We start from the raw sequence: 16,763 nt of genomic DNA, 5'->3' as shown, positions 1-16,763 counted from the left end.
TTTGCCCTTTGGGAGCGGGAATTTTTCCCCCCCTGAAAAAAAGGCAGCTGGGAAGGGAAAGGCAAATGAATCCGTGTGTTGGTACATGATGAATCATTTATTTGCCTCTGGCAGCAGATGTGAAATCCCACCACGGCCCCCCTCGGGGCAGGTCAGCTCTTCTCCTGCCCCTGACGTGGGGGTTCCCGTCGGTTCCAAACCCGCTCGCTGAACCAAATGCTCCGTGCTGGGGCCTGGTCCCTGTCACAGGCAGTCTGTGCTGGGAAACGGCTTCCAACGGGAGCAGGGTAGATTTAGATTGCGTATTAAGAGGGAATACTTTCCTGTGAGGGTGGTGAGACCCTGGCACAGGTTGCCCAGAGAAGCTGTGGGTGCCCCATCCCTGGAAGTGTTCAACGGCAGGTGGGATGGGGCTTGGACCAACCTGGTCTGGTGGGAGGTGTCCCTGCCCATGCAGGGGGATGGAACTACATGATCTTTAAAGTCCCTTCCAACCCAAACCATTCCTTTATTCTGTGATTTGTTGAAAGGAGTGTAGCATTCAGGTCTTGCTCACCCATCCTAGTGAGCAGCTCCTGGGGTGGTACCAGCAGGGTCGGGGCACCCGGAGTGGCACAACCCTGTTTGTGCTTCCTCACAAAGATCCTTCTTTCCTCACAGATCTGCTGTGTTGTCTCAGACTTTCACCCCTTTATCTGGTTCGTTGCAGGCAGCGGCGGCTCTGGGTCTCTGGTGTGCCAACCTACCAGCAGCAGGAGGTTTCTCCACTAAACAGGAGGATTTTGTCCATCCCTAAAGCTTTTAGTCGGGTGTGGTATAATTTCTGCGTGTTCCCTCCTGGCCTGCAGGAAGGCACAGGCCTGGGTCTGCCTCGTTTTTCGGCTGTGGGATGCCAATTGCCTAAGGATGGGGAAGGGGAGATGATCCCTCGACTTCTTCAGCTGTGCCTGGAGTGCAGGATTGTGTGCATTTCAGGAGGATATTGTTAATGGAGGAGGGGATTGTAATACCATTGTAATGCCTTTTGCATTACTTGTTTTTCTTCTTTCAGTACTTGAAGCTAAGAAGTTTTTTTAATATCTTTGAATATTTTCTTAATTAATGTTTTACTGTAATTATTTTTCTTATATAAGGCGTGATGAGAAGGCATGATTTCTTATTCCATAACTGTCAGCATTCTAAAATGAAAACAACTGATTTTGTAGTCATATTTCTGTTAATACTAACAAAGGAGAGTCCATTTTATTTTGACTCCAAAACCAAATAAGGTCATTATAAAATTGTAATTTCTTTATCACATCTCCGAGCTTCTGCATATACAAGATTCTTGCAAGAAGACCTTAAGTATCCGTTTAGATGCCAAAAAAAGCTATTTGTAGATATTTAGTCTAAATTATCCTTTCCTCCATTAGACACAGCTCATCTGGCAGTCTCACAATAAACCTGCCTTACCTTTAATGGATTCTTTCATGGATTTTATTAAGAAAGATGAGCAAGCAAACACATAGACACATCTGGATGAGGTAGTTCACAAAACGTTTGACCAGCCATAGATAGAACAGTGAAGGCAAGCTCACAATTCAGTGAGAAGCATCCTCTCCATTTACAACATCACGAAGGTGATACAGCAGGTTATAAGACAATATTTTTAAGGAACTACTTTGTATTAATTTTTCTTGCATTCATAAAATGTAAGGAGGTAATATTTTGCTGTTTATTTAACCATGCTATCAGTAAGGGCCTATTCTGGCTTTAGGCCTTGCTTATAGGAAGTCACATAAAGAAGGCAGTGAAGCTGTAGTGGAGTACAGACATGGCAAGTTAAGCACAAAAACCCATTAAATAAGCTCACTGTGTTCTCTTTCGCAGAAGAAAAACCTCAAAATTTTATTACCTTTCCTTTACTCTATTCATGCAAGAATACATCTTACAGGCCTTATTTGCATGTCCTCAGCATTTTTTAGGCATTCTGAACTCCTACAAGACTAAGGAGTTGTAGCCTGCTCAATAGAGTTGTTTTATGGGCTTTAGGTCACATAAAGACAGGGAAGTGAGGTGTTGAATAGCCTCTCTGCTACCCAATCTGTCTGCAACTCTGCTGACTTTTTTTATAAAAATACAGACTGCCTTTAACTTTCTTACCAGAACAAATTCCACTAACGATAAATAATTTCAAATGTTCCTACCTTCAAATTCATATTCTTACCTAAAATTCTCACAAGGGAATGAGATCTCTTCCCAATACCTGTTTAACCCATTTTAGCCAAACCTGTTCATCTGAGATTAACGTAATAGATTTTCTTCTTTTTAGTCTGGTAAAAAGAGTTGGAAGCAGAATGGGAGTTTAAATCTGTATGTGACGGCACACTGAGGAGGTTCTGTAGTTCAAGGACTTCTTAAAAGTCCTTTTACAGTCATTTACTTATTTATTGCCACCCCAATATTGTCTTTTGTTTACATTTCCCTGCAGTGATCAATAATTTATTGCCTGCTTTTTCACAATGAAGGCCATGGAGGACCAAGTAGTCCAAGAAGAACCAGGATACCATGATGATGAGGTAAACTTATGGTTAATTGGAAAATAAGTGCAGAAAATAGGTGCAAAATACCTTGTTTGAAGGTATTTTGATAGTATTATGAAATCCAAGGAGAGGCAGGAGGTCCCTAAAGATCATCAGGGAGTTCAATGCTTTTAAAATTTTGTTCCAGTCTAATGCTGAGAAATTCTCATTCTATTAGTCCCTGTACAGCCTTGCTCTTCAAGTGCTCATCATTAAGCTTTCAAAACTATGCAGTTTTTAATAGGATTATCATTATTTACTTGTATTTCAGACTCCTATGTTAAATGCAAGGAGACTATCAGTTTTATGTTTCCAAGCAATAGTCATCAGCCTGAAAAGACTGAGGAACTGTGGCAGAAGGAATCAAGATGATGATGATGATGATGACAACACAAGTTTTATTAGCACAGCAGAGCATTACTTGCCTGTGAAAATACAGTTTATGAAGAAAGTGATAGGAAATGTGTAGGCCTTTTTGTTTCACTGTGGCTTTTCTTATTTGGGCAGTGCAGTAAGTTACGTATTATTAGGAAAAATAATGTAAATCTTTACAAATTCAAATCAGGCACATAGTGAAATAGGTGTGATTACAAGAAAACTTTTTTTTTTTTTTCCTGCTATTTTTTCAGGAATCATTTTTTCAGGATATTGACCTGCTACAGAAGCATGGAATTGTGAGTATTAGCAATGACTTTATCACATAAAGCTACTGTAAGGTCATTTCTCCAAAAGCTTTTACACATTGATACAAGTAACTGAATTTCCTTCTTGCAATACATTCTAAATCAGTCATGTGTAGAGAAACGTTGCCTTTGGTGATAAGACAGGTTTGCAGAAAATCTCATTCCTGTCATATTCCTAAATAAAGTGGCAAGATATTCAAAGTATTTAGCACCCAGCACTCTTGAAAAACCAACAACGTGCTAATTTATTTGAAAACTGTGTGATAGATTACTTCCTGTTCCTGCCAATCTTTGTAATTACTCCTGCATTTTTGGTGCCTGTGAAATTACACTGTGACAATTGCTGTTAGACTATTTCCATCATACTGGCGAAGGGGGTAGAGTGGGAGTGAGGAAGGTATTAGCAGTAAGAGAAATAAGTGGTTCACTTTCTTCATTAAATATTAATTCCTATAATCATTGTAATATAATCATTGATATTGCATAAATATCACCTCTTTATTTGAATTATTAATATTATATGTTTATCTAGGAGTCTAGCTTATGGGGGCTGTTTAGCCTTGAGAAAAGAAGACTAAGAGGGGACTTTATTAATGTCTATAAATATCTGAAGGTTGGATATCAAGAATGGGCCAGGCTCTTTTCAGTGGTGCCCTGTGATAGGACAAGGGGAAATGGCACCAAGCTGCAACACAGGAAGCTCCACCTCAACATCAGGAAAAACTTCTTTACTGTGAGGGTGACAAAGCACTGGAACTGGCTGGCCAGAGAGGCTGTGGAGTCTCCTCTGTAGACTTCAAGACCCATTTGCTGTGTGACCTGCCCTATGTGTTCCTGCTGCAGCAGGGGGGTTCAACTTGATCTTTAGAGGTCCCTTCTAACCCCTATGATTCTATGATTCTTATTAGGTTCAGTGTTACAGAAGCAGAATAAGAAGTTGGGTTTGCCTGAAATAATGGAAGACTTAACTCTAACACAAATTACTGCAGATGGATATAGATGAGGAAGACACAGACACATTGAAACAGTGTTAGTCAGCACTAGAGTTACTGGGCTCAGCGTGTCAGCAGTGTAATTGTTGGCAATCTTTTTTATTGGCAATTCACCGTCAGCTTTAAAGAGAGTTCTGAAGAAGAATCATAAGGGCAAGAGCTCTAACTGTGGGGCAACATAGGAAAAATGCACAAATTATTGTGTAAAAAATATAACAATTTGACCAAAGAGGGTGACCTCGTGAGCTGTAAGGGAGCTGCACCAGCCTGTCAATATTAAATGAAGCATGGTATGCAGAGAATGATACTAAGGTATGAAAGATCTTGAAAATAAAGAATAATTACTTAGGCTGTTCTTCTGACTTAGTAAGGGTTTCCTGCTCCTTTTCTTTTTCCTGTGGTTATTACCACATCCCAGGAAAAGGTTTTCTTCTCAGCTCTGACACTTTATGTCAAATCTTTATGTGAACTTACAATCATAGAATCATAGAATCACAGAATCACAGAATCCTAGGGGTTGGAAGGGACCTCAAAAGATCATCTAGTCCAACGCCCCCTGCCAGAGCAGGGTCACCTAGAGTACATCACACAGGAACACATCCAGGTGGGGTTTGAATGTCTCCAGTGAAGGAGACTCCACAACCTCCCTGGGCAGCCTGTTCCAGTGCTCTGTCACTCTCACAGTAAAAATTTTTTTTTGGATATTCACTTTGAACCTCCTATGCTCCAATTTGCACCCATTACCCCTTGTCCTATCACTGGTCATCACTGAGAAAAGCCTAACTCATATTTGTAAACATTGATGAGGTCACCCCTCAGTCTCCTTTTCTCCAAGCTAAAGAGACCCAGCTCCCTCAGCCTTTCCTCATAAGGGAGATGTTCCACTCCCTTAATCAATGACCCATATCTGTTCAATTCATTTGCTTAAATAAATATTTTTTGTGGGATTATAAAGGTTTTCCTAGGAGCAGGGAGAGAAATATTTACTAGATCTGATGGCGCAGCCACAAAGAGAGTCAGATTAGCACAACCTAGGCTGCGGTTTGAAGTTCAGAAGTGTTTGGTAGGAATTAAGGTGCTGTGACCCCAAGACTGTGCTGAATGTTCCTGCCCTTGGAGCATGCTATCCGTTCTTCTGGCACATCTGCTTTTGTAGTCACACTGTGAACTAGATTTGTGAATCAATTAGTCAAAAAATTACCACATCAAAAAATGTGGTTTACTTTTTTTGTTTGTAAATTCTCTGCCTGCTCCCTTTTCCACCTCAGGGAGAGGGCTGCAACATTAAGGTAGGAACTTGGTTGGTACATAAGCTGTTGGTGAGAGGTGTATATGAGGGAGAGAACAAGGACTTCTGTAACTGGGTTTACCACACAAAGACTTGTAATGCAGAACAGCCTTGAGGCTGATGTGACCAGGAAGACAGAGCCACTGAAGGAATGCAGAAGCAGGGTAACACTTTTAAAATTTTGGTCTAAAAAAAACCCTCTTTGCAGAAATATTCTGTTGTCTTAATAGGAAAATACAATAAAACCACTTGATTCTTTTTGTATTGCTGGTTATTATATTTTTTGGGTGGAAGAGTAATTTTTATTCGTGACCGATTTTATCCACCTCTATTCATGTAATAATTAAAAACCACATTACAGGATGAGAAATAAGCTTCCCAATGAACATGACTAATTTCTAACCTAGACCCCCTCCGTTCTTATGTCATATGCACCCACACGCTCCAGATAGATGATACATCCACTTCATAGTTTTTTTCTCAAGGAAAAATCTTGCCTGGAAATGGTAAATTGAAGTATTATCCCAAACTTCTCACATGGTATGTTTTCTTGTGAGTAATCTGTTACTTGCCTTTATGTTTCCAGTGATGTCAAAATCATAAAATGAGGTAAGAGGAGGCAAAATCTGTCTGTAGGGCACTTACCAAGGTCATGCTGTACACAATTTATGAAAAAAACAGTAAATTCACTCCAGCCCAAAGTGTCGGTCAGATCTGGAGGACACATTTGTTTTAAACTAGACATGCTATGAACATGCAGAAACATTGCAGCAGTTCTGGCAGTCCTTGGGAGTCAAGTCCCAATAAACCATGATGAGATTATCTTGTTTACAGATTATCTGCACTTAGGGACCAAGGACAGATTGAGTGTTATAGAGTTTAGTAAGGTGGGCTCCATGCTATCTGAAATAATCCCTATTGTTTCCCTACTACCAGCCTGGATCTGGAAAGACTGGCACAATTAACCATAAATGTATAATAAAATGTGTTTCAAATATTCACAGTCTAGTTGTTAACTGTTGTGAGTACTCATGGAAGAAAACTTTCTTCACAGAACGTAGCAGATATTAAAAAACTGAAGGCAGTTGGAATCTGCACAATCAAAGGAATTCAGATGACCACAAGGCGGGCACTGTGCAATGTGAAAGGGCTTTCAGAGGCCAAGGTGGACAAGATTAAAGAAGCTGCAAACAAGCTTATTGTAAGCCAGTCTCTTTCGTGATACTTAAAACTTAAGCAGGCCTCTCAGAAATGCTGTGCAACATTTCTCTTAACAGATTTTTTTCACCACATAATCAAGATGATTTTGAAAATTATTCTGCTCATTACTCTAAAGGAATAATCCTTGATACTGCACAGCAACCAGACAAATGCTGTGGTGCTTCTCCTACCCAACCTGTGTAAATGAGGCTAGGGTGGAGAGGGATATTTATATGGGATGTTGCACTTTGGCTTCAGGTTAAAGCTAAACCAAACTTCTCATGTTCTCTATGGTCTTCCTTAGGAACCAGGCTTCCTGACTGCCTTTGAATACAGTGAAAAACGGAAGATGGTATTTCATATTACCACTGGGAGCCAGGAATTTGAGTAAGCTGATCTCTACTTAAATCCCCCCTTAGTCCCACTTTTTTCTTTTTTTTCACTAACCATATTTATTGTTTCTAGTGAGACACAGAAATATAAAGGAACAAATACTCAGCTAGGACACATAGGTTACCTTGCATTTGGAACTAGTGCTGGCTTAAAGCTGCCTGCATCATTAAGCAACAAAACCAGCTCCTTATCTGAGGGGAAACTGGACTTGGTACAGCCATTCTAAATAATCAGAAGTTTGCATCCAGAAATCCCAAGCCTATCACCATTATTTTAATCTATTCAAAGCAACCTGCAGGTCTCAGGTTGAAACTGTGAGTCTTCAAGACCTTGCTTTAGATATTTTTATGGAATGTTGTATTTTCGAAGGTATTTTCTCCCTTCTTTCCAGTAATAATTTATATAGATCTTTCACTTGCACATAGAAAGGAACATTGAGACCAAGTTGAATCTTTATGAACTAGTGATCATTTAGTGTTCTGCACTTAATGCATCAAGTGAGGGGTTTTGGGGCAGAAATAACTTTTCTCAAAGTAGCAAGAATTTCTCTGTTTTACTTTCCTCTTGTGAATTTAACTATATAATAATTCTCTCCCTTTCTTTAGTAAACTTCTGGGTGGTGGGATTGAAAGCATGGCAATCACTGAGGCCTTTGGAGGTGAGGAAAACACGTTAAATGAGTATCACTGAACAAAGAATTGCAACTTAGTTCAGGTTTTAAATCAAGCTCTCTTCTAAGAAATGGATCAAGTTGTGGTCATGAGTACTTGCATGACTGTAAGAAGAAGGAATTCACTTCTCTTACTGTTTTCCCATTTTTTCCCCTTCATTTGCTTGCAGAATAAGTTTGAGCTGAGTAATCATCAGACCTGAGACATGACATCATTAACACTAACGTGTCCCACAGGAAAGATTTCCTGGAAGCAGTCTCTGTTCCTTTCCAGTAACAAAACTGCCACGAAAGGCATTTTATTTATGCACACACAGGATACATTGCATTTTATGTAAGATTTTGAAATTACAATTAAGCTACTATTATCGTAAATTTTATCAGCTAGTGATTAACACTCTGGTAATAATAAAGAGTTTGTAAACCACAATATTCTTTAGAAAAGATGAACTGCAGACTGACATGGCTTGATATAATGCGGTTAATGAACTCAAAAGCTTCTCCTTGATCATTTTACTGAAAATGAAACTGGGCCAGGTCAGTGGAATCAACCACTTCTTGCCACCCCCACACCTCAATTAACACTTCTCCACAGATGCCATGTGGTATTTGACTTCTACAGAGAAAAGAAAAAAAAGTTCCCAGCAGTCAAGTATGATAATGTGAAAGCATTTCAGAGTTTGCTTTTTATGTGACACATTTCTACTGCATGGAATATGATCTGTAAATTGGGATTAAATGATGTTAAAAGGTAGAGATAGAGATGAATTTTGTAATTAAGGGTGTTTCTCACTGCAGTAACTCCTGAATCTGGCAAACTCAGAAAAAGAAACCCTGACCTTTTTGTTTTCTTTTGGTCTTTTTCTTTATTTAACAGAATTCCGGACAGGCAAAACCCAGCTATCACACACCCTTTGTGGTAGGTGCACTGCCTTAAAACAGGGAACAGTTTCTTCCCAGTATATTTACAACTATACCAGAATTAAACACAAATCAGAATCTTTTATCTCTAGAAATCCAGTGAAACAGACCTGGTGACTCTTACCTCCACTAATAATTACTTTTTATTATTGCTCATATCAATGTAAGTTTTGCCACAAGGAGAGAGAAGATTCTTTTTTTTTTTTTTTTCTGGATAAAAGAAAGCTCAGCAGAGACCTCATAGCAACCTTCCAGCACCTGAAGGGGCTACAGGAAAACTGGGGAGGGACTTTTTACAAGGGCATGTAGTGATATGACATAGGGTAATGGATTAAAACTGGAAGAGGGGAGATTTAGATTAGAAATTCTGCATTATGAGGGTGGTGAGACACTGGAACAGGTTGTCCAGGGTAGTTGTGGATGCCCTATCTCTTGAAGTGTTCAAGGCCAGGTTGGATGGGGCTTGGAGCAACCTGGTCTAGTGGGAGGTGTCCCTGCCCATGCAGGGGGGTTGGAACTAGATGGATTTTAAGGTCCCTTCCAACCCAAACCATTCATGGTTCTATGTTTCTAAGATAATAGACTGTCTTAGAGAAACCAGTGAAATGCCACCATTTGGAAAAGCTAAGCACAAATATGGGTTACAGGTAGACAGAAGCATTGTCCAGAAAAGGGCACAGGCAGGATTCTTTCTCAACAGCTCTTTTAATTTCCTGGTTTCAAGGGGTTCTGCTGAACATGACATTCTGAAAGGGCACTGAAAGGATACTACCGGCTGACAGTAACCGGATAAACAAAGATTTTGGCAGTCACTGTATTCAGCAGTGCCAAATACAGCAGGACTCTGATTTCCCAGTGATATCTCTCAATGTATAAATGGTAGTAAATAATAACTAATCTAACTCTTAATCTTGCTGGAATATAGTTACCAGACACTGGATAGGCAAATATTCTTTTAAATGAACCCTATATTGTAAAGGGAATTGTGGCACCTTCTGGAAAAATAAGGCCTCTTCCATTTAGTACAGTAATGGTCAGCAGAGTCATATCCTTTTGTATGGGTGATTACAACTGAATGAATGATTTTAGCTTATTCACTTCAGAGGGACTAAACCTGTGCAATCAATGACTATTGACATATCAGGAACAATTCATACCCAAAGAATTTTTGATCATATGAATTACAATTTGGAAAAAAAACCCCTAGTAAATCTATAGCATTCATTTGGGCAGAGGATTAGGAGGATGCTTTGTGCCCAAGAACCTCTTAATAATATCCTTACCTATTTTCAATAGAACACATACAGATTTAGTGGTGGTACTGAGTAATACACAATTCTGACACCACTCATTTAATCTCATTTGATCCCCAATTGAGAAAAGTGGCTTGAGTTTCTTCTCAACCTGGCATTAAGACTTGATTTTCACATCAGTTAAAACTGGTGGTTCTCTGTGTTATGGATCAGCAGTCATAATGCATTAAAAATAATTACAGAGGAGCAAGACAGTATTTTTCCTGCTTTTTCATTTTCATCTTCTATGATTCACTGTAGTGACAGCTCAGCTTCCAGGACCAAATGGATATACAGGTGGAAAGATTATCTTCATTGATACTGAAAACACTTTGTATCTTTTGGACTGTTGAAAGCTACAGGTAGGATGAGCTGGAGAGACAGTTCCTTTTGTTATAAGCAAGGAGGAGGTTCCAGATAACTTTATATGTGTAAAACATTACGACCGACATAGAAAGTCTGGAGAACACATTGTGTAGTGGCCCTTTTTTTTTCATAATTTGATGTAATCCAACCTGGAAAAATTAGAGTTAGGATACAGATTTTAACTGTTTGGGGTTTTTTGTTTTGGTTTGGTTTTTTTAGATCTAATATGCCTTCTTCATAATGACACAGGTGATAGCAGCTTTTCTATTTACTTCAAGAGAAACTCATCTAAGTACCCAACACTATTTTTAACACTTCGTATCTGTGGTAGACTGTGTATAAATAGGTTTTGCTCACAGCTAAATTCCTAGAGCACAGATATCCATATGTCAAACTCCCCACCTCAAACTCTAAACACAAAACAATCACCATACCCTAAACTATCTTTAGGGTACGTGGGACTGTGTGAAAAGAAAAAGTCAGCCTTCTCTAGGATTAAAAGAAATATCCTTCGTTGTTTTTCCACAGTTCTGTTTTGGAGTGGAGCTTTATTATTTTCAGAGCAGGGTATGTTCAAAGAGAAAATCCTTAACTTTGAACAACGTCAGCCGGCCGGACCGTCTTCGCGACATCGCTGACCGCTTCAGCGTTGACCCCGACGCTGTGCTCGACAACGTGCTCTACGCACGCGCCTACACCAGTAAGACCACTGTTGCAGCCAGCATGATAGCCATGTGGGGTTTTTTTTTTCCTCTAAGGCTCCTGTTTTAACAGTCCTTAGTTTATTAACTGAGACTGCCCACCAAGGATCGTGAAGAATGTTCTGTTGCTAAAAAAAATAAGTGATAAGCTTGCCTCCATTTTCTGCTCCTGCTGTTGTACACCAAGTGGGCTTCCTCAGTGAAGTATTCCAGCTCAGCTGCACTGCATAAACAACAAAGTGCTGCAGATTTTGCTGCAACGTTTAGTGAACTCTGCCATGTACATGGCAAGTGTCACTGAAGCATTTTAGTAAAATGAGCACCAATTAATGTAACCACAAGGACCTCAATACAGGCTAATTCTATAAACGCTGTTGAGAAATTCTCTATGATCTTGTGAATGGAACCTTCTAGGGACAGCTCCAACACACTTGGTCACAGGACATCTAAATGGGACTTTAAGTGTACAATGTAAACATGAACATGTGTTTAATTAAATATCTCTGTGTCATTTAATTCAATACTAAATTCAAAAGTTTATATTGCTTTTAAGTTCTTAACACAGCAACAAAAAAAAAAAGTTGTCTCCATGCTAAGTTTTGATGTGAGGATTTTCACAAAGAAGTTTCAGCAAGTGGAAACTGGAACCTGCAGAAGCACAGGCACTGCTGGTTACTGTAGAGGTAGCTTGTTATTTGGCACTGGGTTTAAAATGGTGGGCAGTGAAAATATAAACAGGGCAGGCATCTAAAGTAGAATTTTAAAATTCAGGCTTTTGTTGCTTCAGGCCCTTTCTGGTCTTAAATTCATTTGGCAACTGTACTTCCCACCAGGTGAACATCAGATGGAACTGCTTGACTACGTCGCAGCCAAGTTCCATGAGGAAGCCGGTATCTTCAAGCTGTTGGTACAAGAGTAGTTTTTTTATATGCTTACTGCTTTCAGAATAGGTTTTCCTGGTTTTTTTCCCCCACTATATTTACTTATCTAGCAAAATTACAATGCAGATCATTGACTCCATAATGGCACTTTTCCGTGTGGATTTCAGTGGTCGTGGAGAGTTGGCTGAACGACAACAGAAACTCGCTCAGATGCTGTCAAGGCTCCAAAAAATATCAGAAGGTAAGGAAACATTGCAAAACCTGGAAAACATAGACAGGAGTTACTGAAACAGTAGTTGCTGGTAGCACAACCACTTCCTAGACCAAGTCTGCTAGCAATCAGGCACTGGCCTGGGAATCTTTCCTCACTTTACACCCATCATTTACCAAAAAGATTCAACTGATAGTACATTATTTCAGGATGATTGATCAAGGTGTCTTTAGAACTATTCAACATGTAGAGTTTTCCTAGGAATGCTCTCAAGAGAAGTCCTAAATGAGAGAATAGGTTGCAGAACTGGACAAATACCCAGTAAGAGAAACCATCTTCTCCAAATTTTGCCAGTTTAAATACATGAGAAACATGAAGAACAGAAAAAAAAGGATGAAGGCAGAGAGAGAGACAAAAAAGCTGGGCCCATTGCCATGTTCCCAGTACTTTGCAATGCTCCGAGGGATCATGACAGGATGAATAGGATCCCTCCTCTTTGGAATGTCTCAGAAATGTTGATGAGGAATGAGTACATGTTTTTGTTGTTGTTGTTTTTCCACGCAGTAAATAAATATATAAATAAAATACTGACAAAGGGAGGGAGAGTGGGCTAGGGGCAGGGAGCCAAGAGAGATGGGAACTGAGAAAGACTTGTTCAGTGAATTCTGAAAAGTGCTTATTTTTTTTGGCATAAGTATTACAGCCAAAGTCACAGGAGCAAATTTAGGCTGTCTCCTGATTAACTCCAGCCATCAGACATAAAGAATATTTGCTTCCCTTTGTTTTGAAATTTGAAGTGCTTCAGCACCAGCCTTGCTTTTACCATGGCTGGCAAAATATTTTGAAATTCTGATTGGATGCAGTCCATCTTCTTTGCATTCTATTGCAGAATATAATGTGGCTGTGTTTGTGACCAACCAGATGACTGCTGATCCAGGAGCAACTATGACGTAAGACACCTTTTCTCATTCTCTTTTCAAAAATTTAATCTCAGTTGTATCACATAGATAACAGAGATGAGAGTTGAGACTGTATGGAACAAGAGGCAGGGAAATAAAGGTCCAGATTGGTCATCAGCCCCCCTAGTATGATGAATCATTCATGGATGACACCTACAGGTTTTTCTCAGTTTTTATAATGAGTTTTTTTATGTTTACCTGCTGCCTGGCAGGATGGCTTCTTTCACTGTGGCTTAAATGAAGAGAAGAAGCCATAAAAAGTATGGGGAAAGCACCCTGTTTTCTTTTGGAGCAGCTTATATTTGAAACTTAAGGTGTTTACTTCCTGAGCCTCTTGAATTTAATGAGAGGAATATTATGGCAGCACTGAGCATTTGAACATCCGATCTTGAGGTAAGTGTGTTAAAAGTCCTTTTAATGATCTATTTACCTATTTATTATTAATCACTGAGTTCTATGCACCTTGTCTGGCAGTTAATAACAGTATTAACCTATGGAATTTGCACAGTGAATTAGGACAATTTTCTTGCTAACTTAGCTTTCAGGCAGACCCAAAAAAGCCCATTGGGGGCCACATCCTTGCTCATGCTTCAACTACCAGGATCAGCTTGAGGAAAGGGAGAGGGGAGCTGCGTATTGCAAAGATATATGACAGGTAAATCACCTTTCCTTCACAGGGAAGAAGCTGTGTTATGAGCATCCATAAGGTAGCAAAGTTCATGGTACTGAAACTTCACAGCTTGACAGCCAATTCATAGTTTAACTAACCACGTTTCTGGATGGTAGGCTAAGAGAAAATCTGACAGGACAAACTAATTAAGAGAGTTAAAAGTTGCATACATTAAATTATATAATCTTTGATCATAAATCCCACTAGATGCTCATCTCTTAAAGAAGACCATCAAGTAGTTTGGTAAGACTCGTGATATCATGGCAGGAAAATTCCAGAGCTGTTAAATTACTAAGATTTGCTTACACAATTAGTAACACTTTACCTGCTATGCTGTGGCTGACACAAGTCATTAAAAGTCGCACTAGCGGAACTGCATGGAGAGACCAAGTGTTTCAAACTAAGAAACTGAAATCAGAGTTTGCAGACAGCACCTTTCCTTCTCCTGCACCTTCTCCATTCCCCTCCCATGTGTTCATCATCTTCCAAGAGGTGGATTTCACATTTTCTGGTCTCAGTAGTACTGGTCACATTCTACAGTTTGCACACAGGTATAAAGATGTGGAGCCATTCCAGGTTGTTTACACTTAAAACATTTTGGGGGCTGTTTCACAACTGAGTTTAACCTGGGGAAACACACAAGTTGTTTCTTTTATTTTTTTTTCCCTTCCAGTCCTGAGATGCCTGAAAATGAAGCCACATTTGCAATAACTGCTGGAGGGATTGGGGATGCCAAAGAATAGACAGAAAAAAGGATATAACTGTTCAGCTGAAAACCACCTGAGCAGTTGGGATGAAGGTTTGTGCAAGGTCACCAGCTGCCTGGCTGCATTTCTATCTGTTGGGAACCATTTGAGTTATTTTTTGGGAGAACACTGGGATGAACTCTCTACAGTTCAGTTTTATTGATCTTAACAGAATTTGGTTCATTTAGCATCTTCATTTTTCAGTTGAACTTTCAGCAGACAAAGATTTAAAAAATAAGCTTGTGAATTGTTCAAAGAATCCTCGTCCTACATTTTATGAAAGTCAAAGCTGTCCTTTTACATGAGATTGGTGTACTCTTTTTTAGTTTATTTCAAAGACAGTTTCTATGTGGTAGAATTGTGCAAAATGGAACAGAATTGGAATAAACTCAGCTATAAAATTGGCAGAAATAGATAGAAAAGGCAGTAAAAGGAGCACTTCATGGAATCTCATGTACCATAGAACAACAGCTACCTAAAACGTATTTTTTTAGGCATTTTTATTTTGACTAGGTAGTTTTGTATTTTTATTTAGCATTTTCTGTTTCTTGGATTGAATCTTTTAAAACTGTTCTTACTGAAGTTAAAAAATAAAGATTGTTAATTAGAACAGCACTCCTCTCATGTTTGGGTGTTTTGGATAAAAACCCCGCTCGCAATAACCTCACTGACCAGTCATGAGAGAAATAAACTGGAAGCTGACATTTTAAAACCTTTATCTAGTCCTCTAAAGAAACAAACTTTACATAATTGCCTTTCCAGCCTCAGAATATAGACAGAATATTAAAGGTTATTATTATTAAATAATATTCAATATTAAAAAGCAACAGAAGAAAACAAAACAAAACAAACAAACAACCACCAGTGGCTAAAGAGGGGAGAAAGGCTGAAACTGGTACTTAGACTGAGGGAATGGGCACTTAAGACTCAGCTTGTCTGCAGGCCAGTCAGCGCAGGCATGGCTCCAAACTGGGAACATGGGAGATAGAAGCTGGGAGTAAAGACAGAAATATGGGATTACAGGACCAACTACTAGTTCAGATTGCATTACCTCAAATGCTCATGGAATTGCTTGTTTCAAAAGAAACTAACCAATTTATACATTAGAGGCTTTAAAGGAAGGCCTTTCTTTGTCCTCTTAAAGTCTGGTTAGAGAGCTTGTTGTCAGAGATAAGAATGTTTTCATTTTGATTCACTAATGCAGGTAAGAGAACATGAAGTAAAAAGGCAGTGATGACCAGAAATTAATCCAAGAAAAGCCTGACACTGTAGCCAGGGTTTACCTTGTGGCAGACCCAGGGAGTCTGCCTTCCTTGAGTGGTATCTTAACAAACTTTGATATTTTTCCTGAGATAAAGCACTGTTTTCACAGTGAAGAGAGGTCTAAAAAGACAAAGGCAGCGAGGTTGGCTGATTGGAGACTGCCAGGAATTAAGGGGGTTAACCCTTGTCATTTTATGTAGAAACTAGTTATTTGCATATGCCAGACTTCCCCACAGCAAGCAGTTGTATCTCATGGCCAAGTATCTGACTCCCACCAGTTTAGAAAGGCCCAAGTTTCTTCCAATATTTTATTTTAAACACCAAGATTGCTTTTTGCTCTCTCATATATTCCATACAATACACACAGCAAGCGAAATTAAAACTGTAAATAATCAGGGTCTGCTCCCAGGCTACGTTATTTGTTTCAAGGGTCTGAAAGCGGAGGGGATTCACTTTTTCATCTGCCAGTATAACTGATTTCTGGTAACCTGGGAGCCCTGAAAGCACTGCTGATGGTAACTGTGGCCTGGGACAAGCCTTCATGGGTGTGGCTGGTCTTCCACGGGTTGCCCACCAGACACAGGGCACCCACTGGACGAGGCTTCCAGCACCAGGATGGACTGACTGGCTACAGGGCCGGTGCATGCTCAAAGTGTAGGCACAGCACTGGGAAACTTAATTACCTCATGGCTTATTTTACCTTTTGTTATGAGCTGTTCGTTGATTTGGGGCTCACAACACTAGCAGGCCATAAACACGGTTCAAGTCATTTGTTCCACCGCTTGCAATAATGCCACAGTGAGCGAAAGGACGACTCCGTTTACTTTCTGGAGAGGCGGCCACGAACCTCCCGCAGCTGAGGAGGGGGTGCGTAGGGGGGTTTGCTGGCACGGCCCCCGCTGCAGCCCCTCAGCCCTTTTCCCGCGGCCTCCCGCCCCGCAGGCCGACACAAGCATCGTGGCTGCT

The 16,763-nt window shown here is 39.9% G+C and overlaps 1 protein-coding gene across 1 annotated transcript; it reads left to right on the top strand.

The window, feature by feature from the left end:
- Positions 1 to 2,501: 2,501 nt before the first annotated feature.
- On the top strand, positions 2,502 to 14,531 carry DMC1 (DNA meiotic recombinase 1). Its single transcript, XM_010003938.1, has 13 exons — positions 2,502 to 2,558; positions 3,191 to 3,235; positions 6,579 to 6,725; positions 7,029 to 7,111; positions 7,723 to 7,775; positions 8,665 to 8,706; positions 10,262 to 10,334; positions 10,975 to 11,066; positions 11,901 to 11,974; positions 12,075 to 12,189; positions 13,049 to 13,109; positions 13,657 to 13,773; positions 14,462 to 14,531. Exons 1-13 carry the CDS (start codon positions 2,502 to 2,504, stop codon positions 14,529 to 14,531), a joined length of 1,029 nt encoding a protein of 342 aa, XP_010002240.1.
- The last annotated feature ends 2,232 nt before the right edge of the window (positions 14,532 to 16,763 follow it).

The sequence above is a fragment of the Chaetura pelagica genome, unplaced genomic scaffold (assembly GCF_000747805.2).
Source record: "Chaetura pelagica isolate M959 unplaced genomic scaffold, ChaPel_1.0 scaffold530, whole genome shotgun sequence".
NCBI lineage: Eukaryota > Metazoa > Chordata > Aves > Apodiformes > Apodidae > Chaetura > Chaetura pelagica.
This window is presented reverse-complemented; position numbering and strand designations above follow the sequence as displayed.

Excerpts from the sequence above, each read along its gene's own strand:
- DMC1 (XM_010003938.1), top strand. The coding sequence starts at position 2,502 with ATGAAGGCCATGGAGGACCAAGTAGTCCAAGAAGAACCAGGATACCAT. Across the intron at positions 3,236-6,578 it reads TGCTACAGAAGCATGGAATT|AACGTAGCAGATATTAAAAA; the intron begins GTGAGTATTAGC and ends CTTTCTTCACAG. Across the intron at positions 13,110-13,656 it reads GATCCAGGAGCAACTATGAC|CTTTCAGGCAGACCCAAAAA; the intron begins GTAAGACACCTT and ends TTGCTAACTTAG.